Below are 26,714 nucleotides of genomic sequence, written 5' to 3'. Positions count from 1 at the left end.
TGATTTGTGCCTATTTTTGTGCGTTACCATTTGGCATTGACACTACTTCTGTAAACATAAAGGAATTAAGGAAAATGAGGATAGGCCAAGAAGGTGGAGTTGAGGTAAAAGATCTTACTGAATGGTGGAGCAGGCTCGAGGGTCTGCAAGTCCTACTCCTGCTCCTACTTCCTTTGCTCTTATTTAGAGTGGAAATCCTGAATGTAAACAGTTGCCTTTGGTCACAAGAGTTGGCCAGCAGATGGCACTGTGAAGCAAGTTTTGGAAGTATCTCCCCCAACTCCATTGCCACCTTGCATGCAAAAGTAACGTTACTAATATAGCATTAAATCAAGCGGGTGAAATTTCCTCCCATTACTTGTCTTTGCCTGAATGCAGCAGCTCATGGTGGGCTGTGGGTGAAAGGGCAAGGACACACCTCAAAGTACCTGGCACCAAAGGCTAACGGAAGCTTCCCAGAGCTGTATTAGGACAGGAAGCTGGAGGCAAGAGAGAGATGCTCTGCTCACAATATATAAGAGGCCTTTCTTAAACGGAATTGCAATTACGTGGTGACTAAATATAAATACCCTTGGTAGGTATTCAACAGGAGAGTTCATCGCAAGTGTGCTTTCCAGCAAAAGATCGCTGAATAGCAGCAACTGTTCTGCCCTGCTCATCCCAGATAAACTCCGGATCCAGTTACAGCAGTGGTTGATAACTCAACAACAGAGTAGGGATTGAGCTTGGGATTCTGTCAGCCTTGGCTTAATGGGTATCACTCCCCCTTCTGAGACAGAGTGTCATGGGTTCAAGCCTTGCTCCAGAGACATCTAATCTAGGCTGACACTCCAGTGAAGCACTGAGGAATCACTGCACTGTTGGAGGTGCTGTTTTTCAGATGACAGGTTAATAGCATTATCCTGTCTGTCCTTTCAGGTGGAGGCAAAAGATCCCACGATATTATTCAAAGAAGAGCCCTCATAGACCCCCTCCAACACATATAAATAAATGAACACTGCTGCTCACCTGCTGGCTGGGATGCAGGAGAGTGACTCTGAGTGTGTTGCTGACTCAGTGCGGCCAATCTCCATACATATCAGGAAAGGACTGACAGGCTGGGTCTCTTTTCTCTTGAAAAATGAAGGCTGAAGGGTGACCTGATGGAGGAATTTCAAGCTATGAAATGTTTTGATAGAGGGGATGCAGAGAGAATGTTTCCTCTTATGGGGAAGAGCAGAACTGGAGGCCATCAATATGAGATGGTCACCAAGAAATCCAACAGGGTATTCAGAAGAAACTTCTTCACCCAAAGAGTGGTGAGAATGTAGAACTCACTACCACAGGGAGTGGTTGAAGTGAATAGCATAGATGCATTTAAGGGGAAACTAGACAATCATTTGAGAGGAAAGGAAATGAATGGTTACAGTGGTAAATTGAAATGAGGAAAGATGGGAGGAGGTTTGAGTGGAGCATAAACACTGACATGAACTGGTTGGGCCAAATGGTCTGTTTCTGTGCCTGACAGCACTGTGGGTGCACCTACACCGCAAGGACTGCAGTGGTTCAAGAAGGCAGCTCATCACCACCTTCTCAAGGGAAATTAGGGATGGGCAATAAATGCCGGTGTAGCCAGAGATACCCACGTCCCATGAATGAATTTTTAAAAATCCTATGAATGTAAACCGACTGTGACCTTTACCCAGGCGATAAGCACATACCCAAGCCGCCCATGGCAGAGTGTGTGCACCAAGCACTGGCATCATGATGTCAACTCCTTGAGAGATTCATGTTCTCACCCGGGGGGTGAGGGGATGGGGGAGGCGGGGAGGGGGGGGTGGGGGGAGGGGGGATGGGGGAGGCGGGGAGGGGGGATGGGGGCAGGCGGGGAGGGGGGATGGGGGGAGGCGGGGAGGGGGGATGGGGGGATGGGGGCAGGCGGGGAGGGGGGTTGGGGGCAGGCGGGGAGGGGGGATGGAGGGAGGCGGGGAGGGGGGATGGGGGAGGCGGGGAGGGAGGTGGCGGGGTGGGTGGTGAGAGTTGGGGAACATAAGATTAATCCAACTATCTTAAGTGAATTTAACTTGATGACTGACAGGCTCCTCATCGGGGAAGATCCTACACATTCCCAGCCATCTGTTCTACTGCAGCAAACTCATACATTTGCTCATTCTCACCTTTTGTAGAACAGGTTATTAACACATTGAGAGGCTGTATGGGTGCGAAAGACCATTCCCCTATCATCCAGGGCACTCTACATGACGCATATGGGACTTCTGCATCAATCTTTTCATTTGTGTTTGGGGAACTGGCTCTCACTGTTAGAACAGTTAAAGCTTGTTTTCCATAGACAAGGGCAGATTTTGACCCAGGTCCATTCACAGGATTTATTGCCCATCCCTAATTGTCCTTGAGAAGGTGGTGGCGATCCACATTCTTGATTCTTGAGTAGCATGACCCATTTCAGAGGACAGTTTAGAGTCAACCACATTGCCATGGTTCGCAGCCACATATAGTCCAGACCAGATAAGGACAGCAGATGTACCTTCCCTAAAGGACATTACTGGTTCAGATGCCGATGGGTTTTTAAAAACAACAACCATCCAGTTTTATAACTACCATTATTGATATTAACTTTACATTCCAGATTTATTTTAACTAACTGCATTAAAATTTCCCCAGTTGCCAAGGTGCGATTTGAACATATTGCTTGAGTTCTCTAGATTACTAGTAACATAACCACTATGTTACTGTACCCAATCAACATACAGCTATAGAAATATGACCTAGCATCAATAAATACCTTAATCTGGATTTAAAGAGCAGTATTAAAGTAACCAAAGTCTGCACTCCATGTTATGGTAGTACCTGGCTTCAAATTAATTATTTTTAAAGCTCGTAGCTTTTTTCAATAATGTAGATTTTCGTAATTTTTCCCTGATATCCTGATTCAGTTCACAAACCCTTGATGTTTCAAACCCTATTATGGAAGTTTGAACTCATAACCTGGCCTGGCATTGCATTGTGGTACTGAGAGGTGCTATTTGGTGTTAAACCAAGGTCTACTCTGCCTATTTGTGGCTCAGGTACACCTACAATGTTCGTAAAGGACGTTTTCCCATTCCCCTGGATAACTTTTCTCCCTCAATGGCCCCACAAACAGCCCAGCTGGTCATTCATCTCATTTTGGTTTCTGCAGCCTTGCTGTGCACAAAATGGCTGCCACCTCTGCCTACTCAACAGCTGCTGTACAAAAGTAAATAATTGTGTGTAACTCAATGGTAGCAACTGGGCTGTTTATTGGATGAAATGTTAAATTAAGGGTCTGTCTGGTCTCTCGCGTGGTTGTGAAAGATTGCATGGCACTATTCGAAGAGCAAGGGCATTCTCTCCAGTGTCGTGGGCCACACTGATCTCTCAGCCAACATCATTTAAACAGGTTAATTGGTCATTTTTCTCACTGCTGTCTGTTGGAGCTTTCTGTGCACACAGAATGGTTGCCACGCTTCCTTATCTTACAATGGTGATGATGCTTCAGAATTATTTCATTTTGGTTGCAAAGCAGTTTGAGAGGTCATGAAAGGTGCCATAGAAACGCAAGCTCTTTCTTTCAAAGCGTTTGGCAAACATGTTGCAGTTGTTTGCCAAAATGCTCAACACATTGATTGAGTTGGCATCAAAACATTTCATTACAGGGTGGAAATTACCAACATGGACGTTCTTGCACGAACATTTAGCATGTCTGACACCAAATCCCCGTCTGTGCTGTCCTGGCGCAGGCTCTAACACTAGAAGCTGCGTTGAAATAGCGAGCAAGAGATAAGTGTTCAGCCAGGAGCAGTGGCTGTATTTTCTACCCTTACATCAGAAAAAAAAAGTAAAGTTACTGCTGGTGATACAAATAGCTTTCCCCTCATAACAAATGTTTTTCCTGCTGTTTAGATGGAGACATCAACTCACTTGTCTTAAATGGTTTACCTTCCTTCAATAAATCAGTGGGGAGAGATGTGAGTGAATGAAGCATTCAAATGATAACATAGATTCTACTTCCTACCATCCAGTTAGCACGGGAGCTCGAACACTGAACTGATAGACCTTTCCGACAGGGACATTTGGACAGACCCCACAAGTCTCTTTATCAACGAGGTTTGACTAAATATTCACAGACCAGATTCTAAGTGAATAAGTTGCTTGTTTTATTGTGATACCCATGCATGATTACTGGAAATAGCAGTGACAGAGGTCAGAAAAACTGCGAGTAGCTGAGATAAAAATAATCTGCCAGCTCTGTGTTCTGTGAGTGAACTGACAAGGTGCTACCTTCTCTACCTTATTGGTGGGAAAAGCATTCAAATTTCTTATAAACTTCATTGAAAGTTATTGGTTTTTTTTCTTTTATTTCCCCTTCCACTGATGATAGGATGTTTCCATATTTGTATATATTCTTTCATGGGACGTGGGCGTCACTGGCAAGGCCCAAATTTGTTGCCCATCCTGCCCTTGAGAAAGTGGCGGTGTCGTGTAGTCTTCTTGAGCTGTTGCAGTCCATGTGGTGCAGGTACACCCACAGTTCTGTTAGGATTCCTTTTTAACTTTATTTCTAGTGGTTTAGTATAGCTGAGTGGGTTTCACAGGGCAGTTAACAGTCACTCACATTGCTGTGAGTTGCATGTAGGCCAGACCAGGTAAGGATGGCAGATTTCCTGCCCTAAAGGAAATCAGTGAGCCCGGTGGGTCTTTACAGCAATCAATGATCATGGTCACCGTTACTGAGACTAGCTTTCAATTCCAGATTGTGATGGAGAATTTGTGTCTGCAGGGCATAAGCCTGGGCATCTGCATTATTAGTCCAGGGACATTACCACTATGTCACCGTCTCCTCCTATCTACCAGGCACCCTGGAATACCTCAGCCATTCTTCATGCACAAGCACAGAGACAGTGGATGTAACACACTGTGGCACAAGTGAAGCAGCATTTCACTTGCACTTACCTCAATTTAATCTACTGCATTCGTTGCTCCCAATGCGGTTTCCTCTACATTGGAGAGACCAAACGCAGACTGGGTGACCGCTTTGCAGAACACCTTTGGTCTGTCCGCAAGCATTACCCAGACCTCCCTGTCGCTTGCCATTTCAACACTCCACCTGCTCTCATGCCCATATGTCCGTCCTTGGCCTGCTGCAATGTTCCAGTGAAGCTCAACACAAACTGGAGGAACAGCACCTCATCTTCCGACTAGGCACTTTACAGCCTTCCGGACTGAATATTGAGTTCAACAATTTTAGATCATGAACTCTCTCCTCCATCCCCACCCCCTTTCCGAACCCCTCCTTTTTTTTTCCAATAATTTATATAGATTTTTCTTTTCCCACCTATTTCCATTATTTTTAAATGTATTTCCATCCATTGTTTTATCTCTGCCTTTTAGCCTATTTCGATTCCTTCACCCCACCCCACCCCCACTAGGGCTATCTGTACCTTGCTTGTCCTGCTTTCTACCCTTAATTAGCACATTCCCTTAGATAATATCACCACCTTCAACACCTCTTTGTCCTTTTGTCTGTGACATCTTTTGGCTATCTCCACCTATCAGTGGCTCTACTTACCGCACCCGCCCCCCCCCCCCCCCCCAAACCAGCTTATATTTCACCTCTCTTCTATTTTTACTTAGTTCTGTTGAAGAGTCATATGGACTCGAAACGTTAACTGTGTTCCTCTCCGCAGATGCTGCCAGACCTGCTGAGTTTTTCCAGGTCTTTTTGTTTTTGATCTGTTTTTGTGATGTTGCTCGAAGGATAAATATTGGCTGGGACAGCGGGGAGAACTCCCCTGTTCTTCTTGGAAAAAGTGCCGCAGGGTCTTTTACACCTGAGAAAATAGGCAGGGCTTTGGTTTAATGTTTCATCCAAAATTCAGCATCTCCGACCGTGCCGCACTCCCTCCCAGGAGGGCACCAGAAAGTCAGTCCTAACCTTTTTGCTTAATCCTTGGAGTGGGACTTGAATCCCCAACTTTTTGACTCAAGCGAGAGTCCTACCCACTGACACAAGCCTGGTCCTGTCCTGTTTGACATCCACCTGACTTTTCTTCAATTTCTTCTTTCAGGGAAAAGCTGGCACTTGCTTACACTGAGCTAGCCCAAGAACTCTGCCAGCTGCGCAGTCTGACCGAGGCTCAGACCGAGATCCTGAGGAGGCTTTCTGAGGAAGAGCTGACTAATAATGGTGAATAGCAAATATACGCATGGGGCCATCACGGGAATCAACCTGCTCAGAACTATCATTCCTATCGTCATCACTAACCAGAAGCCAATCATTGACTATTTTTTAAACATGTATTGTTCATGCCTATCATCTCCTACATCCATAATCTCATTCTCACCATGCCCTTACGATCTCCCAGAATCCAAACTGAATAAGCTTCATCCAGTGGTCACACCAGTGCAAAAATAGGGGGCAGAGGTGAGGGAGAAACTTCAGTTCAGGAATAGAACCTAAGTTGCAAACACCTTGCAGGAACTTTACAAACTATTGGATTCAAATAAAGTTGTAAGAGTTTAACTAGCATGCTGTTAGATTGGGGATGTAACACAGGACTTTATATTCTGTCAGTGATTCAATGGTATTAACAAGCACCCCTCAGGTCATTGTATCCAGGTCTACAGCAAGATGGTAATATCAGATGGTACCTAGTGCTTTGGCTACTTCGAGAAGTGCAACTACTCAGACAGGATTTCTAATGGAGGTTATGTTGGCTTTACATTCAGCAGAGAGGCTGACATCGCATGAGCTCCTATCGGATTCTTTGAGTTCAGCTCCTTGGCACACAGAAGAGGAAAGGATATAATATAGTGGTTACTGGGGAAGTTGGCAAATCACATTCCTATAGAGGCAAATGGAACTGGGTGGAGCTAACTGATTGATCTGAAGTGGCAACTGGAGTGCTACAGTTGGCCTCATCATCTCTGGACTGGTCAGATACATTCTATTGCCTTTTTGAGGGCATTGTTATGTAGCTGTATGTACCATTGTTATGTAGCTGACAATAGGAGCTGTCCAACACAAAGCAAAACGCTACAACCAGTAACAATTTGTTAGCCTATTTTTGGTGGAGTTGACTGAGGGAGAAATGTTGACCAGCACCCCAGGAAATCTCCCTGATCTTAATATAAAAGTGAAATACTACAGGCGCTGGAAACCTGAAACAAAAACAGAAAATGCTGGGAGAACTCAGCAGGTCTAGCAGCATCTGTGGAGAGAAAAACATTTTGAGTCTGTATGACCTTAAAGGTCTGGGGAGGTGGTGGTATAGTGGTAATGTCACTGGGCTAGTAAACCAATAGGCCCAGGCTAATGCTCTGGGTTCAAATCTCACCACAATAGCTGGTGAAATTTATATGCAGTTAACAAACCTGGAATTAAAAAGTTAGTCTCAATAATGGTGACCACCTGGTTCACCAATGTCCCTTAGAAAGTAAATTTGCCATCCTTACCTGGTCTAACCCATGTGACTCTAGACCCACTGCAATGTTGGTTGCCTCTTAAATGCCCAATGAAATGACCCAGCAAAGCCACTCAGTTGTACCAAACTGTCACAAAGGAATGAAAGTGGGCAGACCACCTGGCATTGACAACAGACACACCCAGCCCTGTAAATCCCACCTGAACAGCAATTGGGCATACCTACACCACATGGACCTCCATGTGTTCAAGGCAGCAGCTCATCAGCACCTTCTCAGGGGCAATAAATGCTGGCCTAGATAACAATGCACATGCCCTGTGAAAGAATTTTAAAAAAATCTTAGGATCTGAAAGGAAGACGCCTCCAATCATGCAGCACTCCCTCAGCGCTGCACTGGAACGAGGGCCTAGAATATATGCTGAAGATAAAAGCAAAATACTGTGGATGCTGGAAATCTGAAACAAAAACAGAAAAACTCAGCAATTCTAACAGCATCTGTGGAGAGAAAAAAGACAGAGTTAACCTTTCGAGAAGATTCTTCTTCAGAGCTAAAGAGAAACAAAAATGTAATGAAATTTATACTGTGTAAGGGGGGTGGAGCAGGTGAAGCTGGATAGAAGGCCAGTGATAGGTGGGGGCAAAGGAAAGATTGCCAGAGGTGTCATGGACAAAAGAACAAAGAGGTGTTAGTGATAGTGATACTGGCTAAAGGAGGTGCTGATGGTGGCATTAAGGTCAGAAAGCAGAATGTGGTAATAGCAGGACAAGGGTAAGCACTCTGGAAAGAGCAACATGAACAAGTGACAGATGGTCCTTGTGGGGATGGGGTGGGGGGAGGGGACAGTGGTGGGAAAAAAAGATTGAAAACATGATAAAAGGTGGGGATAAAACAATGAATAAAAATGAAAATATATAAAAATAAAAATACGTGAATAAAAAATAAAAATTTAAAAATGAAGAAATAAAAATTAAGAAATGAGAATGAATATTGACAAAAGGGGATAAAAAGAGGATGAGGATGGAGGAGCGAGTTCATGGTCTGAAGTTGTTGAACTCAATATTCAGTCCGGAAGGCTGTAAAGTGCCTAGTCGGAAGATGAGGCTCTGTTCCTCCAGTTTGCGTTGAGCTTCACTGGAACATTGCAGCAGGCCAAGGACAGACATGTGGGCATGAGAGCAGGGTGGAGTGTTAAAATGGCAAGCGACAGGGAGGTCTGGGTCATGCTTGCAGACAGACTGAAGGTGTTCCGCAAAGCGGTCACCCAGTCTGCGTTTGATCTCTCCAATGTAGAGGAGACCGCATTGGGAGCAGGGAATGTAGTAGACCAAATTGAAGGAGGTGCAAGTGAAGTGTTGCTACACCTGAAAGGAATGTTTGGGCCCTTGGACGGTGAGGAGGGAGGAGGTAAAGGAACAGGTGTTGCACCTTGTGCGATTGCATGGGAAGGTGCCGTGGGAGGGTGTTGAGGTGTAGGGGGTGATGGAGGAGTGGACCAGAGTGTCCCGGAGGGAATGGTCCCTACATAATGCCGACGGGGGTGGGGGTGGTGAAGGGAAGATGTGTTTGGTGGTGGCATCATGCTGGAGTTGGCGGAAATGGCGGAGGATGATCCTTTGAATGCCGAGACTGGTGGGGTGAAAAGTGAGGACAAGGGGGACCCTATCATGGTTCTAGGAGGGAGAGGAAGGTGTGAGGGTGGATGTGCGGGAGATGGGTCGGACACGGTTGAGGGCCCTGTCAACCACAGTGGGTGGGAAACCTCGGTTAAGGAAGAAGGAAGATATGTCAGAAGCACCGTTTTGGAAGTGGCATCATCAGAGCAGATGCAACGGAGGCGAAGGAACTGAGAGAATGGGTTGGAGTCCTTACAGGAAGCGGGGTGTGAGGAGCTGTAGTCGAGGTGGCTGTGGGAGTCGGTAGGCTTGTAATGGATATTGGTGGACAGTCTATCACCAGAAATTGAGACAGAGAGGTCCAGGGAGGGAAGAGAAGGGTCAGAGATGGACCATGTGAAAATGATGGAGCGATGGAAATTGGAAGCAAAATTGATAATTTTTTCCAGGTCCAGACGAGAGCAAGAAGCAGCACCAAAACATTTATTGATGTACCGAGAAAACAGTTTTGGGAGGGGGCCCGAGTAGGACTGGAACAAGGAATGTTCCACATACCCCTTAAAGAGACAGGCATAACTGGGGCCCATGCGGGTACCCATAGCCACACCTTTTATTTGGAGGAAGTGAGACGAGTTAAAGGAGAAATTGTTCAGTGTGAGAACAAGTTCAGCCAGACGGAGGAGAGTAGTGGTGGATGGGGATTGTTCCGGCCTCTGTTCGAGGAAGAAGCGGAGAGCCCTCAGACCATCCTGGTGGGGGATGGAGGTGTAGAGGGATTGGACGTCCATGGTGAAGAGGAGGCGGTTGGGGCCAGGGAACTGGAAATTGTTGATATGATGTAGGGTGTCAGAGGAATCACGGATGTAGGTGGGAAGAGACTGGACAAGGGGAGAGAGAACACAGCCCTGGGCTGTGATTTGAACCCACACCTCAGAGGCAAAAGCTTCTACCAACTGAGCCAACCTTCATCTTTGTGGAAAGAGACGGATAACTTTTGACCTATTATAAAATGTTCACTTACCCTGACTGCACCCCCAAACTATATTTAAAATATCCCTTTGTTGGGGGCGATTTTATCTCCAGATAGGATCAATGCTTGCTGGAGCTGAGGTGAGGGCAACATCCCTGACCCTCCGCAATATGGGGCCTGGATAGTTTTAGCTGTCAGGCCTCATTTAGTTAGAGCTTGTCAGTCTCCCATTCAGCCTGATCAAATCCGTTACCTGGCTGGTGGGCGGGAACTGGATTTCGGGGGCAGTTGGTGGGAGGAGCTGGGTGTTGCCTATAGGGATCAGCAGGATCAATTCCCGGCACTGAGGTAGATTCAGTAGGGGACGGGCAATGGGTGGGTAGGAGGAGGTCGGGAGAAAGCCTACGGGCAAGGGAAGGCTCAAGGTCTCCTGACAAGAATCATTCCCATCCTCATGACCCCAAAGGGGAACGTCAATGAAGTTTTATCTTGCTACTCCACTCCTGGCCCTTGACCCAGCTCCTGATATCTTTAGCCTGGTGGGGAAACCATCATTGTTGCTTTTCCCCACTCAAACCTTAATTAAAAATAGCAGTCAGGCCTGGATGACATCTAGATGAGCCAGCAACCATTTATGGAAGGACCCCATTGCAATCTGATAGGCGTCCTCGCTACCTGCAATTTGAAATTGCAGTCAGCCACATCAGGATGGTAGGCAAAGCGAGTTAGAGTCCCCTGTTTTATTTTAACTGACTGCCCCACCCGGTTAAAACCCCACCAGTGGTTAAAATTTCCCCTCTGTCACTTCTTACAGGTTCTGCACTGAGTCTAAATTTCTCTAGATGTTAGCTTTGGCTCAGTGGCAGCACCCTCAGTCTCTCACTCAGAAGCTTGTGGGTTCAAGGGCCCATTGCAAAGACTTGAGTACGCAATCCTGAAGACCATTCTCGTTGCTGGTTGTTGGACACTTGCTGCGCACACAATGGTTGCCACATTTCCCTTCCATTACAATGGTTCAAAAGGACACCGTGGATTGTGAGGGCTTAGGGGTGCTCTGGGGCCAGTCAAAGGCGCTGTATAAATGCAAGTTCTTTCTTGCTTTCTAGGGGATATTAAATTTTAAATCTGTTGTTTTGCTTTGTTCCTCAGCCCGTCCCCAACTCCCTGTCCATATGAGGCAAGTCGCATACTCCAGCTACCCCAGGAGTACCAGCCACCGTCTCCGGGCTAACTTTCAAGGGCGCCGAAGCTACTCTGAAGCCAGCGATGCAAAAGTGGAAAACCATACAATGCCATCTCGACTGACAGCAGATGACCCATCCTCACCAACGCACAGGCGTTACCTTGCCAGTGATTACCTTAAGGTGCCTGATGGCACAGACGATGGCCCCTTTGATCAACAGTTAGAGTCTGATGATGAGGACTGGATGACCCATAGTCCTCCCGGAACTTTGGACAGGGGAATGAGGAGCACTTCTTCCTGCACAGCGCTCCCCATCCCAGACATTACCATGAACAGGAGTTCGACCGAATATTCCAGATCGGAGCATGCCCAGTCGTGGCCTTCCATCAATGTAGGTCTGCAGTTTTACTGATCCCAGTTGACCTCAGTGTAACCTTGTGCATTCTTCGTCAAGTTTTTCATTACAAGACAATATTACTCAGTGTTTTAGTGGATTGAGGTGGTCCTTTCATTTTTGGAAGTTTTGTTCTAGTTCGGTCCAGATTAAGCTCAGATAGCTGTTAAAAATATTGCTTTTTCGTTGTTGATTGGAACTGAAAAGATTAATGAAGCATCTAATAGAAGTTTGCAAAATTCTGAAAGGTTTTGGGAGGGTAAGCAGCGAAAAGCTGATTCCTCTCATTTGCGAGTTGGTAATAAGTGGGTGCAGACTGTGGACTATCCACTGGGCAAATGAACAGGAAAGTTAGAAGATGGTTATTTGAACATGGAAAGGGCAGAGTTTCTACGTGATTGTGCATGCCAGGCAGAAGATCGCGGGATTTTGATCTCAAATTACCTCCAGCATAAATCAAGATTCCACGATCTTCTGCTCTGGTTTAAAAACCATCGCAGTAGAAGATGACCCCAGCCACAAAACTGGCTGCATTGAGGATGAATTATTCACAGTTGTGAATTTGCACTAACTGTGCCCTTCATGCACGGCTTCAAGGAGGGTCTACACATTGAGCTGGCTCTCTTGAGTGCCAGGACTCTAATAGGCATGTTTTACAAGCTTTTTTGATTTTTAAAAAAATTCACTAAGGGCGGAATTGTCCCAGATTTGCACTAAGTGCGGTAGAGGACGTGAAAAACATTGTTTTACCTGCCGGCCGCAATGGTGGGTTTTCGTGCCATATCGTCTGCTTCCCGGTGCATCCCGCCTCATTAATAATGCGTTCACGGGAAACACACCGGATCACCGGCGGGCGGACTGGGATTTGCCCACCACGCCATGACCTCAGCGCTTCCTCGCTCCGGGCTATATAGTTAAAGTGCACCTGAGCGCACCCCTGATTCAGGCCCACAGTCCGGGACTGCTCCAGGCTAGCCCTGAAATCAAAGAAGACAGCAGCCCCCAGATTTAGTGATGCCTCTCTGGCGCAACAGCTGGACACAGTGGAAGGCCGTTGCAATGACCTCTCCCCAGGCTCCGGCTGGAGGAGGTCCACCAGAGTCATCAATCCGGCCTGGGAGGGGGTGACAGCGGTGGTCAGTGCCACCAGAGCACAGAGGAGGTCAGCCATCCAGTGCAGGAAGAGGATGAATGATCTCATCTGTTCCACCAGGGTAAGTCAACCACCTCATCACTCTCAACTCACACACTCCCAAACCCATCACACACCCACAGGGATCTCACACCTCAAGGGACAACACCACTAACTCTCACACACACCCGCACATCTCCATCAGGCTCATATCCTCTGGAGCTCCTGCCCTCCATCCCATTCATGGTTCCGCTCACTGCACAAACACTCCACGCAGAGCCCTGTGTCCTGCTCACACTCTCTCCATCTGTTTTCATGCAGGAGAAGCTGGCTCACAGCAGCAGGGAGAGATCCCAGACCAGGGCTCCTCACTCTGTGGAGCCTGCCATCACGCTGACTGGTGAGAATGGCGGTGAACACCCACATGAGGATCCTACACTATATCATCCCTCTCTCAACGTAACTGTGAGTATTCTCTCTCCTGCTTTTGACTCTGTTGCCATGCACTAATTATCTCTACTTTGGTTCACAGGGAGCTCTGCCAAGCGACCGACACCCTCATCCAGCCAGTCCCTCAACTCCACCCCAGGTCCTCACCTCCAGCCAAGAGGACACCTTCTCCATTGAAGAGTTGGAAATAACCAGCCTGGAAGACCTGTCACAGTGCTTACATGCACCCTCCACCAGTGCAGAGACACACGCCTCGGTGGGACCTAGATCTAGAGCAGGTTGAGGTTCACAATCTGGTGGTCACTGCATGGACACGTGTCTGAAGCGGGAGGAGGCAGGTTCAGCCAAGCCCCCTGGCGTTTGGAGGACTGCTGGGAAGAGGCATCTGTGAGGTCCGAGTCAGATGATGAGCCTCTGGATTCGGCTTTCCAACTCATCATGGAGAGTCAACAGAAGGCTGGGGAACATCACGCAGAGCTGTTGGAAGCCCTCAACAGAGTGGCACACGAGTCAAAGGAGTGTGTCTGCCTGCTCTCTGATGAAATGGTGCCTACATATGCACACATGGAGGTCTCCATGGGGAGGATGGCGGACACCATGGATACCCTGGTCTAGCAGAACGTGGAGGTGCGCGCAGACCTGCACTGCATCGCAGGAGCCATGGGTGAGTTCCTGCAGTGGCAACGCGAGAAGGAAGCAGGGCACCTCAATGTCCCTCCAGGAGAAGATGTCCTTCTCCTCAAGGAGTCTGGCCAGGGCCCTCAGGCACCCAAAGGGAGGAGGAGCAGCAGCTAGACACCCCTGGGTCATCCACTCAGGAATCTCGGAGTCCCTTTTGCCTGTGACCCCCTCAACATGGTCCTCTGTCACTGCAGAGGTAGCTGCTGGCCCAGAGGAGGACAACCAAAGCAATCCGGGTCCCCCAAGGTCTTGGCTCTCCAGAGGGCGCACATCATATTCATCAGAGGTAACAAGGTCAACCATTGCACAGACTGTCTCCGCCCCTGCTGCGGATGTCAGGGCAGCACCTAGAAAAAGTGCTGAGCTAGAAAGGTTAAGACGTTCTGATCACAAGTGGTTGCACGGGTGAACAAATTTTGTCACTTTATAATCTGAAAATATATTCACTTTCACTGAATAATGTGGAATGTTGTCTTTCAGCTTCATTAACAGGCTTCGCGAGTCCTCCCACAGCATCCCACCCACCACCCTACTAGCAGTTCACCTGCACACAGCTGGATCACAACTTATTCCAGAGAGAGAAGTGTGTGTGTGGCAGGGCCTTTCAGGGCCTTGTGCAAACACTCTCCCACGCACGCGGAGCCTTCATCCATCACACCTATCTCACTGTCCCGAGCATTTTCAATGCTGCCTGCTGGGATTCTCTTTCAGTTGTCCGTCTGAGTTGATCTCCATCTCCGCTCACCCACTGACCTCACTCCCATGCAGCACGAGGCTCTGCTCACTTTCCATTTCAACAACCATAGTCGTGGTCAATATATTGTCAGCTCCTCTGTCCTTTCCCCTCCCCTTTTCACCCATGTCCTATCCCCCCATCACTGTCAACCCCCCATTGCCATCGCTTTCCATCTCCCCATCATCACACACCAACTTGAACCCTTGTCTTCCCAGGATGTCCAGGTGAATGTGCACATTCCCTACCTTCCTGAGAACCCTATTCCCATCCACATTGACTCCCCCACCCCCGGACCTCCTCATTCCCACCCAAGGGCCCATGTCTCCCCACCGACCACCCTTGCTGCCCCTTCTACCGCAAGAGACACACCCTCACTCTCCCACACAACCGGCTCCCTCTGACCCCTCTCACACTCACCATTCCCTCCTACCACGCTCACCCTTAGTTCACTCCCCAGGAGGCAGTAATTGACCCCACAGTCCCCTCCCTTGCACATTGACCTGGACATCCAGCCCCCCCTTACTCCCTCCTCCACCCTCTGAACTCTCTCCTCCCGGACACCTTCCCCCCTCCAAACTCCCTCCTGTACACCTTTCGCCCCAATTACACCTACCTCCCCACTCGTTGTAATCTCCCCTGTTACACCCTCCTCCCGACATCTTCATTTCCCACCCCTCCCAGCCACCATCATTCTCCCCACACCCCCGCGCTTCCACCTCTCCCAGTCACAGCCAGACCTTCCTCTCCCCCGACTTGCCGATCTTCTGTAACAGCCCATGGCGCAGACCGTGATGTTCTGAAGCAGAACCCGAAGCATCAACAGTGACATTACACTTTCCGTGAGCTGCTTTGCAGTGGAGCCATGTCCGTGCGAATCCACCCAGCATGCGACGCACGTGTTCCTCCCGGGTCTGGTACCCGTAGTGCTCCAGCATCTTCTCTCCTCAGACATCCGCGGTCTGATCGAGGCCCGAAAGGCGAGTCCTGACATCTGCATGTCTCGCTTGTCCAGATGTGTTCTGGGCTGGTGTGTTTTCCCACCGGCGTAATGGTAAACCTGGCATGGGGGTGCGGTGGGGGGGTGGAGGGGGGGTGGTGGTTCCAGTCAGACCTTACTTTGCATCCCGTTACCGGGATGCAAATTGGGTTCATGCCAGCCTCCGGCAGGATTCGCGGTTCGACAGCATTGGATGATCCCGCTGTTCTTTCATACCGGCGTGAAACTGATTTCTGCCCCTCACACGGAATTACAACAATGGTTTCACAGTTATCATTAGACTTTTAATTCCAGATTTTTAATTGAATTTAAATTCACTATCTGCCGTGGTGGGATTCGAGCCCAGGTCCCCGGATACCCTGGGTATCTGGAGTAATAGTCCAGTGACGGCACCACTGCCTTCCCTGTAAGGAAGCAAACTGAGGTTTGATTTGTTGCATCCCAACACGGCACAGAATTGTACAGAGATCTTCAACCAGGGCAGCAGATAAATCAATACGATTTTAATTCAGCCGAGAAGGATTTAATTCCAGGAAGACAGTGAGGCGAGTTGGTAATGTAAGGGCTGAGAGAACATCTAGAGAACTGTAACGTTATTAGGTTTGATATAAAAATTGAAAAGGGGAAGGTAAAAATACCCAATTAGAAGAGAAAATAAAAGTTAAGTTCAGCAAAATAAAAAGGGAAATCACTCAAATAAACTGAATGAAACATTGACAGACAAGACAGTGGAGAAGCAGAAAGTTTTCAAACAGGAGATACTTAGGGTGCTGTCTCACCAGATATAGTCTCACATGGACTGCAGAAGGTCAAGAAGGCAGCTCACTACCACCTTCTCAAGGGCAATTAGGGGTGGGCAATAAATTCTGGCCCAGCCAGCGAAGCCCACACCCCACAAATGAACAAAAAAAATGAAAGGGGGTGCGGCAAAATCTGGTGTCTCTTGGATTGGGGGGAAAATAATTAAAATTATACCAAAGGAGGCATTTGACAAACCAAGGGCTAAGATTAGAAAAGAAAATGAAAAAGACTACAGAAGATAATGTGAGGAAGTAAAAAGGGTTAGAAAGACAAAGGCATTGACTAAAGGTGTTTAAAATCCTGAAGAGTTTAGACAGAGTAAGTGAAGAGAAACGTTTCCAGTGGCTGAGGAGTTGATTACCAGAAGATACAGATTTTTAAGGAGATTAGCGAAAGAGCCCAGAGTCAATATGTGGAAATCTTTTACTCAATGAGTGGTTAGCATCTGGAATGCACTGTCTATAAGGGCAGTGGAATCAAATTCGATAGTGGCGTTCAAATGGGGAATTGGATAAATATTTGAAGGAGTAAAAAAATGCAAGAATATGGGTTAGAGCAGCGGGCGTGGGGGTGGTGGGACTAACTGGATTGTTCTTCAAAGGAGCTGGCACAGAATTGATGGGTTGAATGGCCCCCTTCTGTGCTATGATCCAAAAGGAGAAACTGGCAGTTAATTAAAAGATAAATAATAAAGAATTTATACACACATCAAGGGTAAAAGACAAGTTAAAGAAAATGGGGAGCAGATTAAAGATGGAAATGGAAACCTTGTCCAAGGAATGATTGCGGGGTTCGAACTTGGTTGAAGCAATAGTGGATAGATTTTAAAAGGGAAGCAAATGAATATTTGAGGAAGAAAAGTTCAGAAGAATATGGGAAAAGGGCAGGAAAATGAGACTAACTGGCTAATTCTTACAGAGAACCAGCTCATTTGCAATAGGATGAATGGCCTATGATTTGAGGGCTGTTTGTCTTACAGATCAGAAAAGGCAGTGCCACTCAGAGAGACCATGAGTACAAGTGTAGTGGGAAATAGAATCATCAGTCTGTTGCAATGAGGGGGAACTGTTCTGAGCTTATGGTGAAGCACATTGTTGGGGAAGAGCACGGGGAGCTTTATCAATGTTCAGAAATTGCCATGATTTGAAATGATGGTAATTGAGAATGTCTACTGTGTCTTTGATGATTCCATGATAGAACTTAATTGTGCAAAGTTCCCTATATTTCTGCTTTCCTCGTCCTCTTGTTACCTCTCCTATTTTCTTCACAACTGCTCTGAAGCTGGAGACCTATGTTGACGTAAGACTTAATGGATGCCGATTGCACCACACTCAAATCTTTCTTCAATCTGAGACTTGCTGAGGGCAGGCAGGCTATTATGTGGATGCAGCTTACCCTATCTTCAGCTGATGTGCACTTCCTGTAGGATCACACGATGGTGTTCAGGTACCCTGGCCATTATTTCTTGTACCTTGCCCAAGGTGTCAAGGGAAATTGTAACACCCCATCTTAGTTCAATAAATCCAACATACACTGGGATTCAAACCGGCCACTCCTCCTTACTCTGTAGAGCCTAGCGGTTCACCGTGTAGTATGCTTACCATTAAGTCATCATCCGTAAATCATATCTGGAAATAATCATTGGAAGGTTGGTTGAGTGTATTTGGAATACTGAAACTCAAGCCTTCTGCGGCACTGAATGAGTGAATGGCTTTCAATGCAAGTATTTAGTCACCGATTAGTAACTTATGTAATTGATGTCAAGGCAAGATATCTGCTCAAAAACAATTCAAACACAGAACGTTTTACTCTTTTATTCTTTTCCCCCTGCCCAGCTTTGGATGGAAACAGGAGACTCGAACATCAGGAGCTGCCCGCTGTGTCAGTTGGCCTTTCCCCTCAACTACCCAGATGACGCCCTCATAAAACACATTGATACCCATTTGGAAAACAGCAAGATCTGATAGCTATGCTCCTCACTAACTCATGGAAGGATTGAAGAAAACGAAGAAGCAAACAAGTGGCTTGAAAACTGATGCAAGATAGCTGTTGTTACAGAACGAAAAAAAAATCAAACTTTCTGCTCACTAACCTGTTTTTTTTTCCGTTGGGGTTGGACGGAGATGATGATTAAGCTTGGATGAACCTAAGAAGAAAATAGAAATACTGACTGAACACTTAGCCAAATTTGAGGAAAGAAGATGAAAACCTTTGATCAGTTGCTGTTAAACATGACAAATGATATGTCTTCCAGTGCAATCAGTTTACTTCCAGAATCAAAATACTTGAACCTTGATCAGTATGGATTTGGTGATGCTGGAATGAATAACTGAGAATTGAAGATGTCCTAATGCATAATGAAGAGAGACATCAGAAGGGTGTTGATGTAAAATTGGGAAGCCCATAGTTTAACGGTGTAGGTTGAATTGGTATATGCATCATCAGAACAGTTTTTCTGTGGAGTACAGTGATACCAGTACAGTTGGCTTCTAATTACTGAAGTATCACAAGAACATAATTATTGTTGAGGAGAGGGGAGATGCAGAATATAATTGATAGATTGACATTGGGAAAAAGCAGTCCATATGTCTAAATGACAAATGTGCCAAGGGCTTGGCAATATGGCGAATTGGCCTACTTTATATATCCCATTGACTCCAAGTTGAGAATTCTATTTATGGTATTGCACACCTTGGTGTACCACAGTAGAAAATAAAACAAATTTAACTTATTAATATTGACAATACATGACTCAAAGTCATGTCACATTGTCACATGCATGATTTTTATTCACAGTTCTTGGCATTTTACCACATACATAGAATCTGTTACAGGCCAGTGTGCATTCAGCCTGTCTGTAAGGGGAGGAAATAAAGACTTGCATTAAAAAACACCTTTCATGACAACAGGACATTCCAGGGCACTTTACAGCCAGTGAAGTACTTGTGATGTGTAGTCACTGTTGTAAAGTAGGAAATGTGGCAGCCAATTTCCACACAGCAAGCTCCCACAAATAACAATGTGATAATGAGCAGATAATCTGTTTTTATGATGTTGATTGAGGGATCAATATTGGTCAGGATACCAAGGAGAACTCCTCTGCCCTTCTTTGAAATGCTGCCACAGGACCCTTTACATCCTGAGAGGGCAGAGAAGTCTTGATTTAACATCTCATGTAAAAGACAACACCTCTGACACTGCAGCACTCCCTCAGTACTGCACTGAAGCATCAGCCTAAGTTTTTGTGCTCAAGTCTCTGGAGTGGGATTTGAACTCACAATCACCTGACTCAGATATGAGAGTTCTACCAACTGAGTGATGGCTTAAGTAGTATTATAATTATCTTCAACCTTATCAAAGAAATTTTATATTTCTCATGTTTACATATATATGCATGCACAAATATCAGTGAAAAGTTTTAACACATCATCCCTAGCATCATATTGAGCATCTGGTAGTCTAAAGAGCCTAGTGATTCGAGGGCCGGGATTTTCCAACCCCATCGTGGTGGGATCCACCGCAGGAGATGCGGCAGCCCAGCCAAAAGCCCATTGACATTCAGCAGGACCGGATTATCCTGGCAGCGGATGGAGTTGGAAAATCCTGCCCTAGGATTTGTTCTGGACATATTCACAAAGCGATCATAGAATTTTGCATTCTGTGTGTTGTGTATATAATATTGAAAAGTTTTACACTTGCAAGCATTTCCTCGCAACTTTATCCATACTAAACTTCTATGTTCATGTATAGAATGAAAACTTGTTGCACTATGCTATTCCATCCCTCCAGCGGAAGTGCTGTAATACCAGTATCAGAAAGAGGGTGTAATTATGGTGTGACAGGTTTTACAGGGGCAGTTTCCATTTCTTTTCCTCTTCATTTGCCTGGAGGTCTGGGCATCATTGGCAAGGCCAGCATTTGTTGCCCATCCCTGATTGTCCTTGAACTGTGGGCAGTTAAGAGTTAACCGCATTGCTGTGGGTCTGGAGTCACGTGTAGGACAGACCAGTTAAGAACGGCAGATTTCCTTCCCTAAAGGGCATTAGTGAACCAGATGGGTTTTTATAACGATCGATGATAATTGTCATGGTCACCATTACTGAGACTAGCTTTATATTCCAGGTTTTATTAACTGAGGTTAAAAGGATTTTATTAATTTTATAATCCACCATCTGCCATGGTGCGATTTGAACCCATGTCCCCAGAATATTTGAAACAAAAACAGAAAATGTGGAAAAGCTCGGCAGATCTGACAGCATCTGTGGAGAAAGAAACAGAGTTAACGTTTCGAGTCCGTATGACCCTTCTTCAGAGCTGAAGAGAAGTAGAAATGTGGTGAAATTTATGCTGTTTAAGGGGGCTGGAGCAGGTGAAGCTGGATAGAAGGCCAGCGATAGGTGGGGGGCCAAGGAGAGATTGACAAAGATGTCATGGACACAAGACAAAGGGAATGTTAATGGTAATGGTAAGGGCTAAAGAAAGTGCTGATAGTGGCATAAAGCTAAGAAAGCAGAATGTGTGAATAGCAGAACAAAGATCAGCATTCTGTGAAAGAACAACATGGAACAAGTAACAGATGTCCCTTTCAGGGCCAGAATATTTGCCTGGGCCTCTGGATTACTAGTCCAGTGACATTACCACCATCTCTCCCCAAAAATATTAATGTGGACATATGAATTTACAATGAAAATATAAAAATTACAACAGATCACATAACTTTTAAATAGGACTGACCTCTGCCTGTACAGCCTGGTCCAGATATCACCTGAGGTTGTGAAAGGCTCCATATAAATGCAAGCTATTTACCTACCAGCTTGTTTACATTACTGCAGATTGGCACTGCGTGAGGCACTGTCAATGAAATGAATGAGAAGATGATTAGAAACAACACAAGCTGAGTATGTTGACCTCCACACTGGATTCCCTAATCTACACCCTTTGATACCTTTTGTTGGGAGTGAAGTCAACAGAATGTTGCCCCTAAACTTCTAAAATTTGACCTTGAGTGTTTATTACACTCGGACTCAAAACTCAGGCTCGACTCACACATTTAGGATCACGAGATCCGAGGCTACCTCCCGCTCCCGCTCAGTTGAGTTTTTCCAATTTTTGGGTAGAGTGGTTTTAATACAATAAACATTATCTGGCGTTCTGGACAGGAATGTCACACTCCTGGCCAGTCGGACATGAAGTGGCATTGATTTCAAGCAGCAGCATTGTGTGTGGCTCACGCTGTCTCATTTCTCAGCTATCCGAGAAGCATAAATAGAGACAGAGAGGGAAGGAAAAAGAGAGAATTGCTAAAACTCACTTCACATTGCTCTCTTTTCAGTATAGCGGTGAGAGAGAGTGAGCATGAGCAAGTTTTACGCCCAGGGAAATGCCATTTGTACGATAGAAGAGTTGGCTGGTTGCAAGTTGCAAGACTTGAAGTCAATTCAAGTGATTCTAATGTGATCATAAACATGAGGGCTGGTTTATGTGGTAGCAAGGTTCCTGAGATTACATTACAGTCAGCTCCCAGCCAACTGTTGTTTCCTATAATGTATGCAAGACTGTGAGGGGCTTTAAATTTGAACAGTTGGCTGGCTTACCGATTCTCATCTTCCGCTCCACTGCCAAATGTTGCTGTTAGGGTTTCTGTCTTCCGGTACCCCCTGGGGAATTTTACCATTCACTTTGCATCTTGCACTCTGCCAGAAAATTTTTACTGTCCATTTTGTATCTCTCGTTTCCGCTGTTTGCTCTTAACTTCTGCTGTCAAGTAGATTGACGTCATGCGATAGGAAGAGAGGCTTGATACACAAGTAGAATGGTGAAAGCCCCTCATGTGAGAGGAGAGACGATGGTGAGGGCAGCTTTGCCACATATGACAGGTGTTTATGATCATGTACATGTTATATTGACCGAACTACCTCCAGTTGAAGTGAAATAACATTCTGGTTATGACTTAAATAAAGTACTAACTGATACCTTGCTACCTGAAATGGATACTCAGTTCTTAAATGCGCACAATGCAATACTGACCTGGACAGTGTAGACCAAGTATCTCCCAGATTTGATACTTAGTCTATGCTGGGTCAACTGAGCTTGGCTAAGGAAGCAATTGGGACAGGTCATTTGGTCCTGGGCTGGGTGTTTGGGGCAAAAAATTAAACCAATATCCTAGAAAACTGACACATGAAAGCCATGATTTGTGTGATGGATTTTCCCAACATCATTTGGAAATTTGTTTTTTTGCCAGTTTGCCCTCCTGTCAGTACTTAACCACCTTTGGTGTAGATCACAGAATCACAGAATCGCAGTGCAGAAGAGGCCCTTTGGCCCATCGAGTCTGCACCGACACATGAGAAACACCTGACCTACCTACCTAATCCCATTCTGCCGAAGGGTCATGAAGACTCGAAACGTTAACTGATTTCTTCTCCACCGATGCTGCCAGACCTGCTGAGCTTTTCCAGGTAATTCTGTTTTTGTTTTGGATTTCCAGCATCCGCAGTAGCTCTTAGCTTTTTGTTTTTAACCCATTTACCAGCACTTGGCCCATAGCCTTCAATGTTATGGTGTGCCAAGTGCTCATCCTTTTTAAAGGATGTGAGGCAACCCGCCTCCACCACCCTCCCAGGCAGTGCATTCCAGACCGTCACCAGCCTCTGGATAAAAAAGCTTTTCCTCACATCCCCCCTAAACCTCCTTGAACTTGTGTCCCCTGTGACTGACTTCAACTAAGGGGAACAGCTGCTCCCTATCCACCCTGTCCATGCCCCTCATAATCTTGTACACCTCGATCAGGTCACCCTTCAGTCTTCTCTGCTCCAGCGAAAACAACCCAATTCTATCCAACCTTTCTTCATAACTCAAATGTTTCATCCCAGGCAACATCCTGGTGAATCTCCTCTGCACTCCCTCCAGTGCAATCACATCCTTCCTATAATGTGGCGACCAGAACTACACACAATACTCCAGCTGTGGCCTCACCAAGATTCTATACAACTCCAACATGACCTCCCTACTTTTGTAATCTATGCCACGATTGATAAAGGCAAGTGTCCCATATGCCTTTTTCACCACCCCACTAACATGCCCCTCCGCCTTCAGAGATCTAGATATTTTATGTGGCTCTGTTGGTAGCCCTCTTGTCTACGAGTCACAAAGTTCTGGGTTCAACTCCCGCTTTGGGCTTGAGCACAAAAATCAAGTCTGACTTGTAACTGTTTAAGGTGCTAGCTTTTGATGAAAGGTTAAATTGAAGCTCCTGTGCCAGCTTGGGTGGATATAAAAGATCCTATAGCACTAGTCTGAAGAAGGGCAGGGGAGTTATCCTGGTCAATACTCATCCCTCAATCAACTTCAGAAAAACAGACTATCTGCTCATTACCGCATTGTTGTTCATGGGAGCTTGCTGTGCGCAAATTGGCTGCCGCGGTTCCTACATTACAACAGTGACTACACTTCAGAAGTACTCCATTGTCTGTAAAGCACTTTGAGACATCTGGTGGTTGTGAAAAACCCTATAAATGCAAGTCTTTCTTTCTTTGTAACCTATCATTGTTAAAGATTCAGTCCCACTTCAGACTACTGGATGTTTCTGGGTCACAGAGATGTTGTGTGGCAGAAGTACACTCCATTGCAGAAACAGCATGTTCTACATTTTTTGACAAATGAGTTATGCCTGTTCCTGATGATCTCATTACCTAATTCTCTGATAGTGAAGAACACAAATTTGGTGCCTTTAAATTGAAAGAGTTTGTACAAATGTGCTTGGTAGCTTTGCTCTGTACTTTTAATGATAATTCTTACTTATTATTTTTCTTTCATAATAATTTCATGGTAAGTGGAATCTTGGCACTGACATGGCTGAAGATTCCGTGCAACGATTAACTCCCAATGTACCATTTAGTATTCAGCATCTTGAAAACTGACAGAACTAATTAACATTCAAACCTTTGACTTATCTTCTACCTATGCTTCCTCTTCATGTGACTCTGCACTTACATTTCTTTGAAGAATGCTCTCCATCCCTCCTGTTAAAGCAACTTCATTTATGACCAAAGGAAAATGAATGCCAATTTGAATAAAACATCTCACTTGCCAAATGAGAGCTAACTTTGCACAAAATATAAGGTTATGTCCTTGGATACTGAGCCTCGATTTTCACCTTTCCTTGCGATGGGGAGTGGAAAAATATTTTTCAGGGAGTTTCAGTCTTAGCTTTCATAGGAGACCATCATATATTCCCTGTGGTTGGGTGCAATGTCAAATAAATTAGTTGGTTAATGTAACTTGCCACTGATTATCATTTAAGGAAGGATGTAAGTGCTTTGGAAGCAGTTCATAGAAAGTTTGCTAGACTAATAGCTGGAATGGGTGGGTTGTTTTATGAAAGGAAGGTGATGAGGAAAGGTTGGACAGGCTAGGCTTGTATCCACTGGAGCCTAGAAGAGTAAGAGGCGCTTGATTGAAACATATAAGCTCCTGAGGGGTCTTGACAGGGTGGATGTGGAGAGGATGTTTCTTCTTGTGGGAGAATCTAGAACTAAGGGTCATTGTTTAAACATAAGGGGTCACCCATTTAAGACAGAGATGAGGAGAAATTATTTTCTCTCAGAGGGTCGTGAGTCTTTGGAACTCTCTCTAAAGGTGGTGGAAGCAGAGTCTTTGAATATTTTTAAGGTAGAGGTAGATGGATTCTTGATAAGCAAGGGGGTGAAAGGTTATTAGAGGTAGGCGGGGATTGTGGAGTTGAGGTTACAGTCAGATCAGCCATGATCTTATTGAATGGCAGAGCAGGCTCGAGGGGCCAAGTAGCCTACTCCTGCTCCTAATTTATATGTTCATATGTTTGTATGTTTACATGTTTCAACCAAAATTGAACTAAAACCAACTTAAAATGAAAGTAGGAAGAAAATGAGGCCCCTGATTTTTTTTCTCATATTTCCAATGAGTTGGTGAAGAGGAAATAATCTTTAAAAACACATTAGATAAAGGCAGCTTTAAATTGCACTGAAATGCCAAAATACACTTGTTGGGCACTGCATACGAACTGTGATCATTTTTACAATTGTGCTAATATTATGCTAAGCTAAAGACTTGACGATTCTGATTATCTTACTGTAAACTTTTATTTCACTGCAGTGTTCAACAACCTGCTGATATGTGCTTGAGATAATATTATAATATTGAGAGGTTCACTCACCAGACCTTCAGTCCAGTCACTAGATGGATTTGGCAGGGACATCTTTTGGATGTGGACAGCAGGTCCTGGGATAGGATGGATGTGTGCTTTCCAATTTTTATGTAAATTTGGTAACTGGATAACGATATCCTAGCAATTTCTTGCAGTATATTTTGTGTAGACTGCATTTTATCTAGATTTGTTCTTTTCCAGTCTGAATGAACAGGCTAGACAATGAGTTCATCCAACCTCAAAACTTAAAACTAAGGCGACCTCTGTTTTATATTCTCACATGGTATGACCAGGATCAAATCTTCAGCTACGTTTATTACATTTTACACAAAGTGATGTGGGACACAAACTAAAGGTAGTTAAGCCTCTTTATATTGTCAGGAACCAGCTATCAGAAGAACAGAACACACATGTCGATCAGCCGCTTATGTTACCTCACCTGGGTTCTCGAAACATGCTTTGTTAAATATGAATCTTCCTGTGTAGTCTGAATATTTATTGTCTCATTTTCTGTCATGGTGCAGTCAACTGTATTTTGTAACATGCAAATTCCTGCATTTTGGACAGACCATTGACAGACTTACAGATTCATAGAATTTTAAGTTTTTTAAAATAGACGAATAAAAGAAAGACTTGCATTTCTATAGCATCTTTCACAACCCCAGGGCATCCCATAGCGATTTACAACCAATAAAGTATTTAGAAGTGTGGTCATTGTTGTAATGTAGGAAATGTGGCAGCCAAACATGTGCAAAGAAAGATCCCACAATCAGCAAATGCAACAATGGTCAGATTATCTGTGTTTTTTAAAGTGATGCTATTTGAGGGATGAACATTGGCCAGAACAACGGGGAACATTTCCTTGTTTCTTTTCAAAATAGTGCCAATGGATCTCTTTCACCCGCCTGAGGGAGCCGACAGGCCCTTTGTTTAATGTACAGCCACCTCCGTCAGTACAGCACTGGGAGTGACAGCCTAAATTTTGTGCTGAAGACGCTGAGTGGGTCTTGAATCCAGAACCTCCTGACTCAGACTCTGTCAGCTCAGGAGGGTTAAGCAACAGATAAAGAAATACCCAATCCCAAAACGATGAACCGCTACATTTTGGCTTGGCTCATACTGTTTTC

At 45.4% G+C, this 26,714-nt stretch overlaps 1 protein-coding gene across 2 annotated transcripts in view; it reads left to right on the top strand.

Annotated features, from left to right (window-relative positions):
- Positions 1 to 24,158, top strand: part of tbkbp1 (TBK1 binding protein 1) — a 135,230-nt gene extending 111,072 nt beyond the window's left edge. For both annotated transcript variants that reach the window (XM_078529331.1, XM_078529332.1), the window contains exons 8-10: positions 6,087 to 6,205; positions 11,176 to 11,600; positions 18,236 to 24,158. In XM_078529331.1, the coding sequence (XP_078385457.1) occupies positions 6,087 to 6,205; positions 11,176 to 11,600; positions 18,236 to 18,364 (673 nt within the window). In that variant the 3' untranslated portion in view covers positions 18,365 to 24,158. The remainder of the gene's footprint in view (positions 1 to 6,086; positions 6,206 to 11,175; positions 11,601 to 18,235) is intronic.
- The last annotated feature ends 2,556 nt before the right edge of the window (positions 24,159 to 26,714 follow it).

This window comes from Cetorhinus maximus, chromosome 25 (genome assembly GCF_964194155.1).
Source record: "Cetorhinus maximus chromosome 25, sCetMax3.hap1.1, whole genome shotgun sequence".
Taxonomy (NCBI): Eukaryota; Metazoa; Chordata; class Chondrichthyes; order Lamniformes; family Cetorhinidae; genus Cetorhinus; species Cetorhinus maximus.
This window is presented reverse-complemented; position numbering and strand designations above follow the sequence as displayed.